Genomic DNA, 17,481 nt, shown 5'->3' with positions numbered 1-17,481 from the left:
CATGGAAATTTTAACTCATGACAATGACAAATCAATGGGAACCCTGAGCTTGTTTCTCTGCAACGAGATAGTCCCATTTGGGAGTGATGGGAGACAATGACACCCAAAGTGTGTTGTAAAGGGCCGGGGGGGGGGGATGAAGTAAAGGGCCGGGGGGGGGGGGAGAGAAGGCGTCCTTCGGGGCCCACCTCCAATTAGTTGAAGGACCACATGTGGTCCGCAGCCCACAGGTTGGGGACCGCTACCGTAGATGATGCCCCAAGAGTTTGTCAATTCCAGGAGTTGTCTACATTTGAAAAATCTTACCTCTGTCTCTCTCCTTTGCTGTTCTCCTGACTAGCACCAACCAATCAAGAATGGACTTCATAATTCTGGTAGTGATAAGCAGTCTGCACCTTTGTCCTTTCATCTGTGCCCCCACAGTGATTTATCTATGTCTTCCTGCAGCTCACATTCACCCAAAAGACAGATCGGAAAGTCATTGTGTTGGGCTCCGACCAGTCCGACTCGTCCTCCTGTGTCTTCTCAGTCCGCAGCTCTGTCAAGGTCCGTCTTGTCCTCTTTGGTCTGTGTTTGACTGTAAATGTCTCTTTTCCTTTTGTCTGTTTTCACTGCAGAGAAAGCAGGGAAGGTGGGCTGGGCATTTTAGACACACTCTTCACCAAATTTGGAGGCAGGTATCAGAGTCAGCTGGATATCCCCTGCAAGACATTTTAGAAAGGCATGGGAACACCCTAGGAAAATGTGTGTGGAGCCAATGGGTTTTTGAAATGACCCTGCGTAGGGGGCATGCCGAGGACTGGCAATGTGTCATGAAGGCAAAGTCTCGTTGACCCAGCCTTTTTCAACCTTTTGACAGTGAATTAACCTGAATATTTTTGCAAGTTTCAAAATAACTCTGAAATGATGTCAGCAGGATGTGCCTCCCTTCCACAACCCCAGAAGTATAGGACCATACGTCCCGAGAATAGCGGGCAGTCCCGGGATTTTCCCAGAAGTCCCACATCTCGGACCATCTTCAGAATGTCCCGCATTGTCCGCCCATGCACATCCTGCTCGGCCCGTGTGTCTATAGGCTGCCACTGCCGCTGCCTTCCCACCGCTCCCCCGTTTCCCTCTCAGCTTCCCTGGCGGGTGTCCTTCCCAGTCGGTGCAAAGAGGGTGCGGTGGGATGTCATATGTGGGGCTGGGGCTCGTGGCTCAGGGGCTGAAGGCTCAGGCCGCTTTCCTCTCCTGGGCGTTGAGGGAGGGAGGGAGGGATCACGCAGGCCGTGGTGGCCTCTTTTGTTCTGCCCTCCGACAAGGCCAGGCCAGGTTCTGCTCGGCAAGGCAAGGCTCGGCTGCCACCCCGTCCAGCGCGATGCAGCCCAGCCGGCCACACGGGGCCCCGAGATGCCGCTACCGTGGCTGAGCACAGCCTAGCCCCATGGTTGCACCTGGCCACCCCACGATGATGACGCTGGGGCTTGTGTGCCCCGCTGCCCCACCCCTACTCCCGCGCCGCCCCCACCCCAGTTGGAGGGAGGAAGGGCCCCCTCTTCTGGTGTCCCGCTTTCTTACCCAGAAAGGACATGTCACCTCCCCGCTTCACTCCAACTCCCCCACCCATGTAGAATAAACAAGAAATGATCCCCCCACCAACCCCAAGAGTACTCATCCAACAGGAGAATGGTGGCCTGCTTCAACCACCTCTGGAACCAAAATGCTAGGCCACAGCAGTGGGCAGGAGCCGGGCGCTGCTCCCTACCTGCCCACCCTCAAGTCCTGAAGCTGCCCAGTAGCTTGTTCAGCCTCCCACCATGGCTGTAATCCAGGCTACAGCTGCAGCGGGTGGGAGATAGGCCCTTGTTCTTCCCCCATCCCAAGCCCTGAAGTTGCCCAGCAGGGCCCCCTTCCTCCCTCCCTCCTACCCACCCACCCAGACTTAAAAATAGCTACAAAAGACCCCCCTCCCCAACCAACACCAAGAGGACTCCCTTTGCTGGACTCCAGCTGCCACCAACAGGTTGACAGTATGTGAGGAGCCTTGGCCAGCAACGGATTGTATGGCTGAGACCCCTTTCCTTCCTACCCCCTCTATGCCCATCATTGGACCTTTGGGGAGGGTGCGGGTTGACCTTCCCAAATATGGAGAAAACCACCTTGGGAAAATGTAAAATTAAATATACATATATAAATTAAATCCCCCCCCCCCAACTGGAGTAACCCCTCCAGGGGTCTAGTGTAACCCTGGGGTGACATATAACCCTGGTTGGGAAATTCTGCATTTGCCTATTTAGAGAGAGAGACTGGAAATCCATTGCATTCATTGCCTGCTGATGCTCAGCTGATCGTTGAGGGGAAAGAGGGGCCAAAGTGACAGGGAAGAAAGAAGAAAAATAAGAAAAATCAGAAGCTCTGACCATCACGTTTCTGACAATTCCCGGAGTCTTACTAGAAAATTTCCGGCAATTGCTAGAGCTCTCTTTTCACTTCCAGGTTGCTCTAGGAATATCAAGGAACTCTATTGTCAGAACTTCAGTAAACAACCAAAGCCTTATTGTTCTTTTTCCTCCTGGGACACTGCCCCCCCCCTCCCAATAACCCTCCCATTGGTAGCCAGGCAACCCTGCCAGAGACAGAGCGGTCGGGTTACCCTTTGCTCAGAGGTCCATCAGCTGAAGCAAAGATAAGCAAAAGGAAAGCAGAGGAGTCTGAAGCAATCTGGGAATGTATTTTTCCCTGTGTCAAAGAAGCTTCGTGGTTCTGTGGGTGCAGAGGATGCTGGGGTGTTTGCTCCAGCAATGAAATCCAGGGTTCGGGGACATCAGGTGAGCCATAGAGCTCCACCTGCTGGGTGAATGGGTCACTGTCCCTCTGTGGAAGGCTGAGCAGGCAGAGGTGTAAATAGCAAGGGAATTGTCCTTACCCTTAACGCAAATGTAGTCCAATCGCATCTTTAAGACCAACAAAGATTTATTCAAGGTGTCACTCCTTGTGGTCTCAAAGGTGCAACTAGACTAAATTTTTGTGGTGCTACTTCAGACCAAGACGTCTACCCACTCGGATCTGTCCTTACCCTGCATACGGAGCAGCAGGAGAACAAGGTGAGGTCTTTCGGCGGTGGCAGAGAGGGTTACCTTTCAGTTTAGGCAGGGTCAAAGAGTTCGGCTCCTCCTCTGCTCCCCACTGGAAGCGTGGGAACGTCTTCAGCCTGCTGCGTGCTTGGCGGTCCTGAGTTCTATTGTGCGTGTACCTTTGTTTGCGTTGTTGGTGTGTCATTCTTTCTCTCAGCGAAGCGAAAAGATAAAACTCCACGCAAGGCAGAAAGGGGAAGTGACATTTGTAGAAATGAAACCGTCTAGCCTAACATAACAAGATGTCCTGTGAATGTCCAGATGCTGAGACCACATGGTTTACCAGGTGCCGTTTTTTTGACCGCTTTTTTACAAGGGTGCAGTCAAACAAACAATTTAAAAAATCATTAGGGCTTCTTGCAAAGAGTAAGGATCAAAGGTAACATTCTTACATCAGACCTGATTCTTTCCCTGTCGACTTCCTGCTCAGGGCTCAATTGGACTGCAGAGAACTGGAAGCCTGCCCCGGAGGCGTGTGGACCGCCACTCCAGTAGGACGGCTCAGCGCCCGCTTTCAGTCCATGGTAAGGGTTATCTAGGATAGTGTGCCAGTTCTGGGTGGAGGGGGGGGGGGTGGAGGCTGGGAAGGAAAGGGAGCTCAGAAGGGATGTGATAGCCTGGTAAAGGTAAAGGTATCCCCTGTGCAAGCACCGGGTCATGTCTGACCCTTGGGGTGACGCCCTCCAGCGTTTTCATGGCAGACTCAATACAGGGTGGTTTGCCAGTGCCTTCCCCAGTCATTACCGTTTACCCCCCCCCCCCAGCAAGCTCATTTTACCGACCTCAGAAGGATGGAAGGCTGAGTCAACCTTGAGCCGGCTGCTGGGATCGAACTCCCAGCCTCATGGGCAGAACTTTCAGACAACATTTCTGCTGTCTTACCACTGTGCGCCAGAAGAGGCTCTGATAGCCTAGTATAGAGGGTCAAATATACAGCCCACAGGCCGGGAGCGGCCCATTCAGGGCTGTTATCTGGCCTACGAGTAACCCGAAAGACAGCTTGTTGTAGTGGTTAAGAGTGGCAGCCTCTAATCTGGTGAACCAGGGTTGATTCCCCGCTCCTCCACATGCAGCCAGCTGGGTGACTTCTTCATTCAGTGTCTCCTGGCTCTGCTGGAAGTCTTGCATTTGGCCCCCATTTCTGGGTGCTTCCCACAGTTTTGGAAGGCTCTGGGATTCTGGCAATTTTGGGGCCCTGAAGGTGCTGCTTTGAGAATGCCTTTGAGGGTGCTTAGCTCTTTCCTTGTCTCTCCTCCTCCATCCCCAGGCGCCCTGGACCCCAGCGTGCTGGCAGTGCAGCTCACCGGAGGGGGCAATGGGTCCTACCTTGGTGGCACGGGCCTGCAGTACTCGCGTCTCAACAACCCCCTCTTCCAGCTGTTGGGTGGCCAGGGAGCCATGGGCCAGCTGGGAGGGACCTCTCAAGGCACTTACAGGTGAGTAGGGGCCCTTCTTGCTGCCTTTCGTCTGCAAAGACCTGTCTGTCTCCTCTGACACTTGCTTACACGGCCAGTGGGTGGAAACTGGGGCCAAATTGGGCAGGGGTGGGGAGGAAAAATGAAAAAGAACCTGCAACGATTTATTCTTTAAGTGGCTGGTGCTCAGTTTTACTGCATATTTAAACTGTGCCAGCACAAAGCCAGGTAGGAATAGGGCTGAAGAGCAATGCCCTTACGGATCTTTGTGTGAGGGCCATTTTCTCAGTCTAAATTGTTCCTATTTAGCTGGCCATTGCTAGACCCTGCAGAGTCTAAACCAGCCCTTCTTAACTTTTTAACCATTGAGAAACCCCTGAAACATCCTCCAGGCTCCGAGAAACCCCAGAAGTGGCGCAGTCATGCAGAATAGGGAAGCAGAGCGGTGTACATGCCCAACCAGGGACCCTCATTGGCCATTTTGGAAACGGGGAGTGTCACCTGATAAATGTTTAACACATTTAAAATATATATAGAAACTGAATTAACTCCCACTCATTCGGGAAACCCTTCCTTGGCTGTCCAGAAACCCCAGGGTTTCATGAAACCTTGGTTGAGAAAGCCTGGTTTAAATTAAAAGAAATTGTGGAGGGGAATTAGATTTGGGGCAAGATATGCATGGGGTGAAGGCTAGGTACCTTCTCTAGAATCATAGAATCACAGAATCATAGAGTTGGAAGGGGCCATACAGGCCATCTAGTCCAACCCCCTGCTCTACGCAGGATCAGCCCTAAGCATCCTAAAGCATCCAAGAAAAGTGTATCCAACCTTTGCTTGAAGACTGCCAGTGAGGGGGAGCTCACCACCTCCTTAGGCAGCCTATTCCACTGCTGAACTACTCTGACTGTGAAAATTTTTTTCCTGATATCTAGCCTATATCGTTGTACTTGTCGTTTAAACCCATTACTGCGTGTCCTCTCCTCTGCAGCCAGCGGAAACAGCATCCTGCCCTCCTCCAAGTGACAACCTTTCAAATACTTAAAGAGGGCTATCATGTCTACTGGTGCTGCTTCTCTGTTCAAAGTCAGAGTACTCCATAGCTACTTCCTCCCCCACTTTTAAGTTTGGAAATTAGATGGTGCTTCTCCTGCATGGCATCTGTTTTGGAGCCCACAAACCTCCTCCCCCTACCAATCTCCAGAATTTCCCACCAGTCCTGATGCTAACCAGATGCAAATCTCTCTGCAGCCTGGGGAACTGTGTCACCACACTGGCCGAGATGGAGCGGAAGGTGCGGGAAGCCATGGCTGAGAGGGAACGGCTGCTGCAGGAAAGGGTGAGGAGCAGAGAGAAGGGATCCGAGCCTCTCCCCCCCCCCTCAAATCGCAGGTGATGCCTGGGGCAGTGTTCTGTGAGAATCCTCACTTAAGCACGTAAGGAGAATCATAAGGCCATCTCAGGTCAATTATGTTTCGCCATTCTCTCTCTGAAAAAGACCAGATCTCTGTTCAGGACATCAATAGCAACCCTTCCTTCGAGCACTTCATGAAACGGTCTCAGAATACGAAAGCAGGCAGTCCGTGTTTCCCATTTAATAGCCCCCATCAGTCCAGTCCTCCATGTGTTTATCACATCCCCCCTCCGTCCCTTCTAAAAATTATTTCCGGCGGTAGCCATCACAGCTTGGTGTAGTGGTTAGGAGCGCGGACTTCTAATCTGGTGAGCCAGGTTTGATTTCCTGCTCCTCCACATGCAGCCAGCTGGGTGACCTTGGGCTCGCCACAGCACTAATAAAGCTGTTCTGACTGAGCAGTAATATCAGGGCTCTCTCAGCCTCACTTCCTTTACTGTTGTGGGGAGAGGAAAGGGAATGTGACTGTAAGCCGCTTTTCTCTTCAGGTAGAGAAAAGCGGCATATAAGAACCAACTCTTTTTCTTCTGGAGGAATATCAGGGCTCTCTCAGCCTCACCTCCCTCAAAGGGTGTCAGCAGTGGGGAGAGGAAAGGGAAGACAATTGGAAGCCGCTTTGAGACTTCTTTGGGCAGAGAAAAGCAGCAAATAAGAACCAGTTCCTCTTCTTCATCTTGTGGCAGTGAGTTCCACAGCTGTGTTCTATGAAAACGCAGTGGGTTTATAGAAACTGTAATCCATTTTAATGTGTGGCACTGGGAACTTTGGGGGTGGGGGAAGATACCCCCTCCTTATTCACCCCCTTCAAAGTGATAATGGCCTTATCAAACTCTCTCTCCTCACACCTTGAGTTGCCAACTCTGGGTGGGGAAATACTTGGTGATTTTAGGGTGGACTCTGCAGACGGTGAGGTTTGGGGAGAAATGGGACCCCAGTGGGATACAGTGCCATAAAGTTCACCCCCCAGAGAAGCCATTTTCTCCAGAGGAACCGATCTCTGTCATCTGGAGGTGTCTAGGCCCCACCAGGAGGCTGGTAACCCACCTCCCCCTCAGCCACTAAACTGCTCCCAGACTAAAAGGCAAAATGTGAAGCTGGGAGATTGGGAGACGGGTCTCTCTCTTGACTGCCTTTTTATTAGGAACCTGCTGATATGGAGGGCCCTGATGTGGATTCGGGAGGGGCCAGCATCTCTCCTGTTATTTCCATGAACTCAAACGTCCTGGACTCTCAGCAGATACTTTTGCTAGTGCAGAAAACCTACAAGCTGTGTGAATGTTTCTCACGGCTGAGTGGAGGATTACATCTGAAGAAGGGAGCTCTGAGTCCAAAACTCATGTTGGAATAGTAAATGATTAATACACATTACATGTCTATATTGCCCTCTCCTAATAGGTTCAGGGCAGTGAACAACAAAGTTTAAAACGGTTGTGTAAGAAAATGTTTTAACAGCGATAATATTAGTAAAAACCGCCTCCTTTCAAATGAGCCCCGGTCAGGGTTGAGCAGAACTTGGAGGGGTTTTCAGTTTGCGGATAAATTTTCAGCAGGGGGGGTCCAAGATGTTGTTCTTCTATCCTCAACCACAGGCCTGGCGGAACAGCTCCGTTTTATAGGCCCTCTGGAATTGTTTGAGGTCCCAGAGGGCTTTAATGTTTTCCGGTAGCATGTTCCACCAGCCTGGGGCCAGAGCTGAAAAGGCCCAGGTCCTGGTCGAGGCCAGCTTTAAGGTTGTTAGTCCTTTCACTCCAACAGCCTGTCTAAATCTGAACATACATATCAGCCATTTACCAACAGTCACCACTAGGAGGAGCTATCCGGTGTTTCACGGTGCTGTGGGTGGGGCTGAATTGTAGCAGAAATACAGGCCCTCCCTCCGGCCCCCGGCACTAGCAGTACTGAGGGTGGAAGGTGCTGCATGTGCTTCTTGGGGCAGGACCAAGAGCTGTGCTTCTGACGTGCAGCGCCACCTAGAGGCTTTTAGTTGCAAAAACCTTACTGAGGCAAGCCTGCTCATGCGCAGTCCCCCCTGTCTTCCTGCAGAGGAAATACTCGGTGAACAACAGTTACCGGTGAACAACCCCGGTTTATTTCACTGTGCGTTTGACATTTTATGTCTTCTGAAATAGCTTAGGATGCTAATTTTATTATTATTGTGGTATATCCAGTGGAGTCAGGTTTATTCCAGAAGAAAGATTTTTTCCCCCTCTTGTCACTGGGAGATGATGTGTGTGGAGGATCAGTCTAGGTTGTTGGAGATCCAGGTTCGAATCCTTACTCTGCCAATGGAAGCTCAAGTGACCTTGAGCCAGTCACTCCCTCAGCCTCATCTGACTCATGAGGTTAGAAGAAGAAGAGTTGGTTCTTATATGCTGCTTTTCCCTACCCGAAGGAGTCTCAAAGCGGTTTACAGTCGCCTTCCCATTCCTCTCCCCACAACAGACACCCTGTGAGGGAGGTGAGGCTGAGAGAGCCCTGAGATTACTGAAGAAGAAAAAGAGAATTGGTTCTTATATGCCACTTTTCTCTACCTGAAGGAGTCTCAAAGTGTCTTGCAATTGCTTTCCCATTCCTCTCCCCACAACAGACACCCTGTGAGGGAGGTGAGGCTGAGAGAGCCCTGATATTACTGCTCGGTCAGAACAGCTTTATCAGTGCTATGGTGAGCCCAAAGTCACCAAGCTGGCTGCATGTGGAGGAGTGGGGAATCAAACTTGGCTCGCCAGATTAGAATTCGGCACTCCTAACCACTACACCAAGTTGGTATGAAGATAAAATGGAGCAAGGGAGAATGACATTACACTCTTTTGCTGCCCCCTGTTGGAGAGAAGCGGAGTACAAATTGTTGGAATCTGCAAGTTCTGTAGTGTGCATGATTTAACTGTACACGGAGAATATCCTACAGGGGGCATTCGAGGAGATGCGTGGTTAGCATATTTAGATTAGAAACTTCCTGATGTTTTTCAAATAATCTCCTCCTATATTCTGATAGGTTCAATCGGAGACTTCCTGCTCCTTTGAGTACACTTCCTCCCTGATTGCCTCCAGAACACCAGTCAGTTAAACTGTTAATTCTTTCTCTCTTCTCCCTCTTTACAAAGGTATTAATTTTATCAATAAATATATTTGTTTTTAAGAGAATTATGCTCCACTTTTCACTACCCAAAGGAATCTCCAAGTAGTTTACAATCGCCTTCCCTTCCTCTCCCCACAACAGACACCCTGTGAGGTAGGTAAGGCTGAGAGATCTCTGATATTACTGAAGAAGAAGAAGAGTTGGTTCTTATATGACGCTTTTCTCTACCCGAAGGAATCTCAAAGCGGCTTACATTCGCCTTCCCTTTCCTCTCCCCACAACAAACACCCTGCGTGGTAGGTGAGGCTGAGAGAGACCTGACAGGACTGCTCGGTCAGAATAACACTACCAGGGCTGTAACTAGCCCAAGCAACTGCTGCTGTGCACCTCCTTTGCGTATTTACACCCTGCCTACATAAATATCTTAAAATCAATTAAAAATGGCATGCAGTGTACCTTTCAACTTAAAAGGCTAAGATTTCTTCCTTCCTGTCAAAAGACAGTAACTGACCCCAGGATTTTCATGCACAAGTCTCTTTCCTATCAACTCCCAAGTTCCATTATATAAAATCCAGGAATCTCACTCACTAGCACCCCCCCCCCCACCCCCTGCTTGTTTCGCATTAGAGACAGACACCATTTCAGGAATAGAACCCAGGCATCCTTCCCCCTCTCCTGACCTCAAGTAACCCTTTTCATCTGCCTTCCCCATGGGTTCCAGAACAAGGAAGTTGAAAGTTTCACTCGGTCAGCTTGCTGTCTGAGCGTTCATGTGAACGATTGGGTGGCAGGGCTCTAAACCATGCCAGGAAACTGGCGAGGGGGGGGGTTGTCCCTCCCCCCTTCCCACAATGCCTGCAGCCCTGCCTTGCCCCTGCAGACTTGGCTTATGGCTGTTTCCCCCCAGGAAGCCAAGAGAGCCGCCGAGGAGGCCAAGCGCATGGAGTTGCCCCCGTCGACCAAGGTAAGTTGGCTTGTGGGCGGTGTCTTTGGGATAGAATTAGCCTGGGCGGGGGCTTTTCATTCATCCTTTTGAGCCAGGTAGCCTGGGCAGGGTTCGCGGTGCCAGAACCTGTGTGCGCGCAGGTGGGCAGCAGAAGCAGCTAAGGTTAACCCCCGTTTACTGTTTAGTAAGACAGGAATCAGCCTAAGCAAGCCTGGAGTGCGTTTCCCAGATTGCTAGTGGTTCTGGAAGGGCCTGTTGGGTGGGCATTCAGTCCTCAGAGACGGCCAAGGTTTTCAGGGTTTGAGATTTCAAGAGTCAAAACTCCCTTCATCCCTTGAGAGACAGTGGTGGGTAGTGGTTTAGCATGATGGGCTCTAACCTGGAGAACCGGGTTTGATTATCTGCTCCTCCTCCACATGCAGCCAGCTCGGTGACCTTGGGCCAGTCCCAGCTCTCCCAGAGCTTTCTCCACCCCACCTACCTCACTGGATGTGGTTGGGGGGGAGAGGAAAGGAAAGATGTTTGTAAGTCACTTTAGGACTCCTGTGGGTAGTCAAAAGGGAGTATAAAACCGCAGCTCTCCTTTTTCATAAGATGCAAAGAGGACTTACCTGGAAGATCTTGTTGGTCTTTTAGGTGCTACTGGATTTAAATCTAGCTCTTCTGCCAACCAATAAAGCTTTGAAATGATCTTGGATGGGCATGTATCTTTGCTCTAGTCTGAAACCAGCAAATGTCTTGGGTGTCCTTGTATGAGAAAATAAAGCCCCTCATACAATAGGCTATGCTGTCCTCTACCTCTCTTGAATTTAAGCTTCTCTGTGTGTCCCTCTCCTGCAGACTCCCGATCCTGTGGAGATCTGGGAGGCCAAACCGGCTGTGTTTGACCTGCGTAAACACCTGGAGGCGTCGGGGCACAGCGTGGATACCTGCCCGCAGGTGTGGGTAAGCAGCAAGGCCTGCAAAGGTTACCTTGTCAAGATGGGTGGAAGAATCAAGACCTGGAAAAAGCGCTGGTTCACCTTTGACCGGCAGAAGCGTGTCCTGGCGTACTATGCAGGTGAGATAAAGTACATCCTCTGTCCAGCGTGTGCTGAATGATGCAAGGTGCCTGAGATCAAACAGCAACTCAAGGGGGCAGTTCGGATCAAATAAATGGGAAAACGGAAAAAACTTACACCTTCCTTGTAGCCCCACCCACCAAGCTTTTGATGTCAAACAAGAAACAATCCACATCTTTTTTTCCCCCTGGATTTTCCATAGGCCTGATTGTTGGATGCATTTGGTCTTGCCCATCTTCCAACCTTGCTGGTGACAGATGCTTTAGTAACACTCAGACTTGACTACTGGGACACAGTCTGAGTGGGGCTGCCCTTGAAGCTTGTGCAAAATGCCCCAGAAACCATTTTTACTGGGGTATGCTACTGTGAAGGTATTAAGCCAGTGTGATGCTACCCATGATGACTTCCAGGTGGTTTCCAGGTCTTTGGATTTAGACTGTGGTGGCTGCGGAGAATGAATTCTCTTATTTACCTGCATAACGATTTTCAGTTATTTTCTAAACATGTATTGTGAACCACCTGGGAAATTCAATACAGTTGGAAAGAATTCTAGAAATATGCTAAGTGTATCAAATCATCAGGATATCTGTGATTCCACAGTGAGAATTTGAACCTGGCTGTCTACACACTAGAGCAGGGGTAGTCAAACTGCGGCCCTCCAGATGTCCGTGGACTACAATTCCCAGGAGCCCCTGCCAGCATTCGCTGACAGGGGCTCCTGGGAACTGTAGTCCACGGACATCTGCCAGCATTCGCTGTCAGGGGCTCCTGGGAACTGTAGTCCACGGACATCTGGAGGGCTGCAGTTTGACTACCCCTACACTAGAGAGCCTGTATCATGGATAGAGGACCCCGGGCAACCCAGGTTCGAATCCCTACTTCTCCCATAGAAGCTCAGTGAGTGACCTTGGACCTGTCACAAACATTCAGCTTGGCCTGCCTCACAGGGTTGTTGTGGGGAAACGGAGAAGGGGAAGACAATTTCCAAGCCAATTTGAGTCCAAACTGCAAGCCCAAAAGTGGGATATAAATAAAATAAAATGCAGATGCTCATAATGGTCTTATTGTTGATTTTTATGTAACTATTACTTTGTTGTTATCTGCCCTGAGCCTGAAGGGGTGGCCGATAAATCGAAACAACAAACAAACACACATAACACCCTGTTTCCTGTACCTCTCTGATCTTGTGTCTCTTTGATCAAGGCCGTCTGTACAAGGCTCTAAAAACAAATTTGTTAATTCCCATTCCTGATCTTTTCAGAACTATTTCCGTTACCCATTCAGTTTGTGCGATTTCTCCTCTCACACAGTCAAGCTTATCTCTGTGCTCTCCATGCACCTAAAAACGTGTGTGTGTTTATTTCCTTTCTCCGTTCATTCATTCATTCATTCATTCATTCATTCATTCATTCATTCATTCATTCATTCATTCATTCATTCATTCATTCATTCATATTTATATATCGCCCTCCCCGAAGGCTCAGGGCGGTACTCAGATGAAAACTCAGATGAAAAATCTCTTTTTCTCCCCATGTTTTTTAGAATTTCTCTGCGAACACCATCTAAGCATGGCCTCTCTTTGCATGTCCTTAGGCACATTGAGTCTCGGGGTGGTATGCGTGTCTTTGGGAACGGAGCTGCACACCCAAGAGGCATGCCTTTCCCCCTCTTTCCCTGCATTCCGTCCCACCACCCTTTCCACTTCCTTCGACTTCCCTCATGAATGCGAATCCCTGTCTTTTTCTCATTCCAGACAAAGAAGAGACCAAGCTCAAAGGTGTGATTTACTTCCAAGCGATTGAAGAAGTCTATTATGACCATCTCCGCAGTGCCTTCAAGGTATTGAGGAAAGGTTTCCTTTTCCCCTGGGGCTCTCCTCTCAATATCATGGATGCTTTGAGCTGATCTTGCATGGAGCAGAGGGTTGGACTAGATGGCCTGTATGGCCCCTTCCAACTCTATGATTCTATGAAAACCCCATTGTGGGGCTGGATTTGCAGGGCTCATTGCAGGGCCAAATGGATTGGGAATTCCGTTGCACTGTCAATCTACTTGGCAACTGGATTTGACTGTGACCGTTTCCACATTAGGAGACATTCCTTGTTTTAGTCACACTTTGGATTTCCTTTGGATGCTGTGAGTTGATTCTAGCCTTTCCACATTTGGCTTCCCTCCCTTTATTTCCCAGGCTGAAATTTGTGATGTGCTTTCTGCACTGAGTCTGAGGCAGCCTCCCGTCATGCTTTGCTCCCTTCCCCTTTTCAAAAAAGGTGTTTTTTTGCAAAAGCCCCTTAATCCCACCATTCTGCGCTCTTGATCACCTCCCTGCTTCCCCCAAAGTGTCCCAAATGTAATTTTAAACAACGGTTCTAATGTTATAATGTTATAACATTACTACACTGCTGTGTAATACTGCAAAACTGCTTTTTTTTTTTTTTAGAAACAGTGTTATAACACGATACCCCTTTAAAAATAAAAAAACATATTTTTTGGAATGGAGGGAGGGAGGGGAAGGGAGGATGGTGACTAGGAAAGGGTTCCCAAACAACTTAAAATGGTGGATGTGGAGAAAATCTCGATTGCATGCATTTGTGTGTTGGGCAGCTCTGAATTGGAGTCCATCAGACCTTGGTTTAAAAAATGAATGCCAGTTTTTTTGGAGATTCCTTTGCTGCAGGGCAAGTGAGGGGGCAATTTTGTTCTGCGCCCAAAGAGGTAAATTTCAGTGCGGAAATGGACGAAAACTCGGCCCTTTAAAAATGCAAATCCAAATGATAACCCTACTATGGAAATAGTCTGTGAGAAATGGCAAAATCCACTTGCAAACTGTCGGTGGAGTGGCTTGAAGCTGCATTCGTTCATTCATTCATTCATTCATTCATTCATTCATTCATTCATTCATTCATTCATTCATTCATTCATTCATTCATTCATTCATTCATATTTTTATACTGCCCTTCCCTACGGCTCTGGGCAGTTTACATAAAACATATAGAATATTTACATAGAATAATATCAAAATAACAATAACAATATAACAGATATCAATATAACAAATAACAATAACAAATAGCATGATCTAGCATGTGTGAAAGCACCCACTGTCTTTCTCCCTGTGAATGCAAAACAGGAAACTCAACTTAAAATCTTGTGTTCTGTTGGGCTGAATTAGTACAGAACAAATTTTGTACTAGGACAGACTTTTTCAACCTTTTGATTATGAAGGAGCCCCCTTCCCACCCACCTCTTTGGAGGTTCAGATCAATCTGGTTTTATTATTTAAAAAAAAGAATAATGTAATTTTGTTACAATGCAATTCCAGTATAATGAAATCCAGAATAAATAAATCTAATATAATGTAATCCAAAAGCAAAGATGCCTGATGCCTCCCGCACTGCTGCTCCGGGTCAGGAAAGCTGTGCTGTGCTGCAGGGCAGCCAGATGCAACAACTCCCTCTTTAAAAACTGCCATGTCTCACATCTTAAAAATGCTCCAGGCCTCCCCACAGAGCAGGAGTCTCTCTGACCCAGAGCAGTGCTGTGGGCTGGCATCGAGCACTTTTGCCTTTCCCCCCTCCCTCACCACCTTCCAGGTTGCAAAGTACCATGCAAAATACTGAACCATTATTCTTTCACCCAAGCATGCTCCCATCCATACCCTTTGACCTTCCCTGAGCCAGACAGCAAAGGCTGCCCTGTTGCTGAGGCTATTGCATTTTTGTGCCATTGCACCCATTCTGCTCTGCCCAGGTGAGTCTTGCTGCTGGGTAAGGGTGAGCACAAACCAACCCACAAAGCAAAATTCGTCATGAATTCTGCCCTGTCTGCAGTTTGTGAACTGAAGTTTGCGATGGGTCGATCATCATGAACTTCTACAAACTTTTAGAACAGTGTGTGGTGGTTTGTGGATAAAGCAGAAAACAGATGTTTAAAGGGACTGCAAGGCTCTTTAAGGGACTGCAAGTCCCTTTAAACCATTGCTTTCTGTTCCTCAAGAAAGCCACAAAAACAGTTTGCTCTGTGCCACTCAGCTGCTCTGCACTTTCTTGTGCAGTCCATTTAAAAATTAAAGCAGCTTTTTATGCTTTCTTGTTTACTCTCTTTAAACTTAAGCACAAGATAGTACAAAAAGCAGCTGAGCAGTGAGGAGCAGCCTGCTCCCACCTGCTCAGCTGTTTTTTTTGCGCTTTTTACAAAACCTGTATAAAGGAACTACAAATCCTTTCAATAGGGTTTGCAGGGCCACAAACCAGTTTAGTTCAAGAATGAACCTCTCGATTCAGTTTGTGGTTTGGCCTTGAACCACGAACTCATACAAACCAAATGCCTCTGGTTCATGCCCATCCCTATGGGACCCAAGGCAGCTTTTTCTCATTCGACTGCCACACCACAAATACCCAATTCAAATGTCATCTAGTTCTTAGCAGAGAAGCAAAATACACTTCTTACACTGACCTGACAATTTTAACTGCTCTCTCACTGCGACAGATAGGAAATTTGCCACTGATAATATAATATTTCCTTTTTAACACCCCCTCCAAATAGGAAACTACACATTTGGATCATTTACCAGAAAGTTTAAAAATCTAAGGTGCCAACAAATTAAACTGAGGTCTGGAATAAAGACTGCCAGATGATGTATGTGTGAAATAACTTTCTTTTTTGTCATTTCAACCTTTGCTTCCTTTCACCAGAGCCCCAATCCCAAGCTGACTTTCTGCGTCAAGACCTATGACCGCCTCTTCTGTATGGTGGCGCCCAGCCCCGAGGCCATGCGCATCTGGATAGACGCGATCGTTACTGCAGCAGAGGAGAATGCTCGCTACTAATGGGCGTGATCTGCCCAGGACTTGACTTTGCACATTTGACCTCTGCACTATGACCTCCAGTCCCAAGGTGCTTCCTTGCGTGATGTAGAACTCCACCCCCAAAGAGGGGGTTGACAGCACAGTAGCCAACGGGAGAGGCTGTGTGTTTTTGATTGGAAGCATGTAGTTCATCCAATCGTTGGATCAAAAGGACGGTGTCTGTGTACCCAACGGGCCCCATCATAGAATTGCTGGAGCCTGCCTGAAGATCCTAATTTAAAAAACAAGATCGGAGCAATTAGGAAAGGACTGCATCTCAGTCGATGGACTTTGTGGATGCGAACCGCTGTCAGTTTTATGAAATCAAATTTGCGCTGAATTCGAATCAACATCTCTGGGGCCTGCCCTGGTTGGATATCATCTGCTGAAGAAGCAAGAGACTTTGGAGAGAAGAGATTTTGTATGAATTTTAACTAGTGAGTTGGCCAGAACTTCCGCGGAGCGGGAAAGATTCGACTGCCCTGTCCGCCTTCACCACCAAGTAGAAGATGAGACTTACTCTGCACGAGGTCAGATTAGGCCTTGGTTTTGACCGCTCACAGCAGCTCTGATTCCCACGTCCCTCGCACTTAGATTCCCGCAAGCATTTGAGGCTTTCGTCCCACAATACTTTGCCATGGTGCCTTGACATGAGTTTGTCTGGAATATGGAAGATGTTTCTACGTGCAGGGAACCGTCTTGAGGGAACTGCCGTACCTTGTAAACAGGATGACAAGACAGTGTACAGCTCTTGTATTTATTGTATGCTTTGGGTCTCTTTTGAATAGCTGGGACACTGTTTCAAGGGAACTGTGTAAAAACTGTAGACTATTTATTACATAAACCTGTCAAATGGAAACAGATATGAGACTCTTTAGATTTACTTGCAAAGGGCACCTCTCTCTTTGTCCTCTGTTAAAATATTGCACTATACACGCCTCTCAAGCATGCCTAGGAGAGCAGATCAGAGCTTTAAGGGCAGCCCTGTCCAGATCCAGGGGTGGGGCAGCTGGTCTCTACCAGTCCAGATCTCTCTGTGCTTTCCCCCAAATCGCACTGGCTTGTCTGTTTCCTTGCCCACAATCCAACTCCACAGGACTTTGAACTGATTTTAAAAACATTCTTTTGGAATTTTCACCAAGAGCACAACTGGGATAGAGGGGCAATCTGGAGCACGGAAAAGAGGATTAAGGACAAGCAGGATCTCCCCTTCCCAGGTCCTAAATGGAGAAAAAGAAGAAGAGCTGGTTCTTATATGCCGCTCTTCTCTACCTGAAGGAGTCTCAAACCAGCTTCCATTCGCCTTCCCTTTCCTCTCCCCACAACAGACACCCTGTGAGGGAGGTGAGACTGAGAGAGCTCTGATATTACTGAAGAAGAAGAGTTGGTTCATATATGCCGCTCTTCTCTACCCGAAGGAGTCTCAAAGCGGCTTCCATTCGCCTTCCCTTTCCTCTCCCCACAACAGACACCCTGTGAGGGAGGGGAGGCTGAGAGAGCCTTGATATTACTGAAGAAGAAGAAGAGTTGGTTCGTATATGCCGCTCTTCTCTACCCGAAGGAGTCTCAAAGCGGCTTCCATTCGCCTTCCCTTTCCTCTCCCCACAAC

The 17,481-nt window shown here is 48.5% G+C and overlaps 1 protein-coding gene across 4 annotated transcripts in view; it reads left to right on the top strand.

Moving 5' to 3' along the window:
- LOC143837062 (pleckstrin homology-like domain family B member 3) overlaps positions 1 to 16,735 on the top strand; it is a 52,553-nt gene extending 35,818 nt beyond the window's left edge. For 3 of the 4 annotated variants that reach the window (XM_077336484.1, XM_077336485.1, XM_077336483.1), the window contains exons 9-16: positions 448 to 546; positions 3,547 to 3,640; positions 4,384 to 4,552; positions 5,780 to 5,867; positions 9,926 to 9,982; positions 10,805 to 11,024; positions 12,779 to 12,864; positions 15,720 to 16,735. In XM_077336484.1, the coding sequence (XP_077192599.1) occupies positions 448 to 546; positions 3,547 to 3,640; positions 4,384 to 4,552; positions 5,780 to 5,867; positions 9,926 to 9,982; positions 10,805 to 11,024; positions 12,779 to 12,864; positions 15,720 to 15,854 (948 nt within the window). In that variant the 3' untranslated portion in view covers positions 15,855 to 16,735. The remainder of the gene's footprint in view (positions 1 to 447; positions 547 to 3,546; positions 3,641 to 4,383; positions 4,553 to 5,779; positions 5,868 to 9,925; positions 9,983 to 10,804; positions 11,025 to 12,778; positions 12,865 to 15,719) is intronic. The other variant, XM_077336486.1, reaches the window with a different exon arrangement.
- Positions 16,736 to 17,481: the final 746 nt, after the last annotated feature.

This window comes from Paroedura picta, chromosome 5 (genome assembly GCF_049243985.1).
Source record: "Paroedura picta isolate Pp20150507F chromosome 5, Ppicta_v3.0, whole genome shotgun sequence".
Classification (NCBI taxonomy): domain Eukaryota; kingdom Metazoa; phylum Chordata; class Lepidosauria; order Squamata; family Gekkonidae; genus Paroedura; species Paroedura picta.
The sequence above is the reverse complement of the archived record's forward strand: the minus strand, read 5'-3'. Positions and strand labels throughout refer to the sequence as shown.